The 2,583-nt window shown below is 43.1% G+C and overlaps 1 protein-coding gene across 2 annotated transcripts; it reads right to left on the minus strand.

Annotated features, from left to right (window-relative positions):
- Window positions 1-324: 324 nt before the first annotated feature.
- Window positions 325-1,725, minus strand: LOC103998613 (plasmodesmata-located protein 8-like). 2 transcript variants are annotated; one of them, XM_009420125.3, is made up of 3 exons: window positions 896-1,724; window positions 699-800; window positions 325-598 (listed from the first exon to the last, which is right to left on the minus strand). In XM_009420125.3, the coding sequence occupies exons 1-3, from the start codon at window positions 1,614-1,616 to the stop codon at window positions 594-596; spliced, it is 828 nt and encodes a 275-aa protein (XP_009418400.2). In that variant the 5' UTR covers window positions 1,617-1,724; the 3' UTR covers window positions 325-593. The 2 variants fall into 2 exon arrangements, with proteins under 2 accessions (XP_009418400.2, XP_064934782.1); XM_065078710.1 differs by having other exon boundaries at window positions 325-800; window positions 896-1,725.
- Window positions 1,726-2,583: the final 858 nt, after the last annotated feature.

Below are 2,583 nucleotides of genomic sequence, written 5' to 3' on the forward strand. Positions count from 1 at the left end.
AATAATATTCTTGTATGTACCATTACTATACTAATCCAAACAATTAAACTTAATCAATTCATCAAGTGGAATCGCAGGTGTCTTTGTACATCTCGATATCATTACAAGCTACAGGATGACACCTCGAACTACCATAAAATTATCTTATCTTATCATATTATATAATATGATTCAGTTTTGTAAGATAGAACTATGCAATCTTATCAACTCTATATAAGATAAAAACCCTTCAAATCTCTCCAAAAGACAACTTTAATCTTCACATCAAGTCTTGTTGAAAGTAATCGAGAAATTGGCCTCGTGAAGTGATGGAACATTAAGAAAGAAAACACCAATCAAGAATTCCTGTTCCGCTATTCCTTTGGTAGCAAAGATAAAAATGTTTTACAGGTCATGAGTAAAACAGGGACATGTTTGTTTGTGTTAGCTAACAAGCCTGATGATAGTACTGGAAACAGAAGCTCTCTCTCTCTCTCTCTCTCTCTCTCTCTCTCTCTCTCTCTCTGTTTTCTTGCGTGCCCGAGATGAGTGCTAAAAAAGGACTCGGCATCGAGAATATTGGCACGCTGCCACTTGCGAGAACCGGATGGTGGCTAACCTGCGTGTAGGAAGAACATATTCCTTTAGCGCGAGAACTCAAGGATCAAAAGGTGCACAGTAGCAGGGGAAGGGAGGTAGGAGAGAGACAGAGAACTTGCATGTTTTCCTGAGAAAAGAAAGAAAGACTACGATGAGAGCCAGTCCTGCCAGTATGCCCACAATAATTGCCACAGTCCTTCCAATGTCATCCTCTGAGTTATCTATCCACCCAGAAAGCATAGAGAGTTAAAAAAGAACTAGAACAGACGAAACAGTGCACGGCTGCATGTAAATAGAAGAAGGATCAGCTGTAGACCTGCAGAGGACGGCAAGTAATGGCCGGAAGCCCAGTATCTGGCGAAGCACTGAGCCAAGTAGACGTCCGCCGCGAGTGCCGACCCGCACGCGTTCTTCAGCTGCCCCACCGCCTGCGCCAGGCACGCCGAGCAGTCGGCGGCGCTCAGATCGCCCAGGCACTGCACGTACCCTTGCACGGTGCCGGAGCTGCTCACCCGGAAGCTCACCCCGGTCTGGAGGTCGGCCAGCACGTCGTCCCGCCGCCGAAAGAACTCCCCGTCGTTGCTCGTGCTCGTGCTGCACTTGCGGTACACCATGGTCGTGTCCGGCTTCCCCAGGAAGTCCTCGTTGCTGTACCGCACGAAGCAGCCGTCCAGCTGCAGCGAGGCCGCGAAGGAGGCGGCGCAGACCAGGTTGAGCTGGCCGACCGCGCTCTGAACGCAGGCGGAGCAGTCGCCGGCGTTCAAGTCGTTCCGGCACTGGTAGAGGCCGTAGGCAGCCGCGCCGCTGGAGTCGTCACCGGACTTGTAGCTGCTGTAGGAGGCCTGCGAGGCGCCGGACACGATGGACGTGAGGACGGGGGCGAGGTTGTTCTGGAAGGGGGAGTTGGGATCATACTTGGATGGGGAGCAACCGGCGTAGATAAAGGAGGCAGCTTTGGGTAATTGCCCGGTGGTACGAGGGCAGAGGATGGTCAAGACGAGGAGGAGGCTGGAAATATGGAGCTTGTTGAGGAACATCTTGCTCCCTCCCTAAGCTTGTCCGGCCGGAGAGACTTGGTTGCGAGAGGAGTGTGGTTCTTTTGCCTTTTGTTTTATGGTGGGAGTGGAATTTTGCCTTTCTGTATTCCAACTAATGGAAGGATGGCAAGTGCTCTTTCTGTCCTCACACTTGTTATATATTATATTCTATTATATCATTATCCTTAAAATAATTTGAAATATATTTGATTTCATTTTTAATCTTCATTCTTTGATAAAGATCAATAATCTTTTGGATATAAAAAAAAAATATATCAAATTAGTTTTTAAATAGTTCTTCTATATACATCATCATAAATCAATATTCAAACTCTTTATTTAACCTTAAGTTCTTCCGAATGAACTCTGTGACCTCTCGCTGAAGGTGTTGGTCAGCAGTCAAACTGCAAAAGGCTGACAGCAAAATGATGCCTATGATGCAATCCTGTGCAGGAAGGGAAATGCACATCACACAGGATGGTAAAGAATAGGAATCCAAGGATAAAAAGCTGCTGCTTTATATCAATCATGAGATTCTGGGTTCTCTCAACACTGAGAAAGTAATTACTTGGTTTATTCTAAAGATAAAAAAAAACAAAGAATTTATATTTTGAGTTTATATATTCTCGATAAGATTATTAACATAATAAATAATATGAATTGTTGATATTGGATTTCAAGAATTTATATCTCATTGATTTAAGATGATTTACTTGGTGAATTCATATTTAGCTTATGGAGTCGGTTAAGATATTATTAATGATTTAAATGAGTATAGACTGTTAAAAAGGATGTGGTCTCCTTGTGGATGAGAGAGAGAGAGAGAGAGAGAAAAGAAAATAAGTTGAGGGTTGTAATTTTAATGAAATTTTTTATGTCTTAAATTATTCTGACTCTTTCATTTGTGCTTCATTTTTTTTATCATTTTTTATTTTAATTTTTAATAAATAATATTAGAATCTAAAGA

This window comes from Musa acuminata, chromosome BXJ1-1, assembly GCF_036884655.1.
Source record: "Musa acuminata AAA Group cultivar baxijiao chromosome BXJ1-1, Cavendish_Baxijiao_AAA, whole genome shotgun sequence".
In the NCBI taxonomy this organism is placed as follows: Eukaryota; Viridiplantae; Streptophyta; class Magnoliopsida; order Zingiberales; family Musaceae; genus Musa; species Musa acuminata.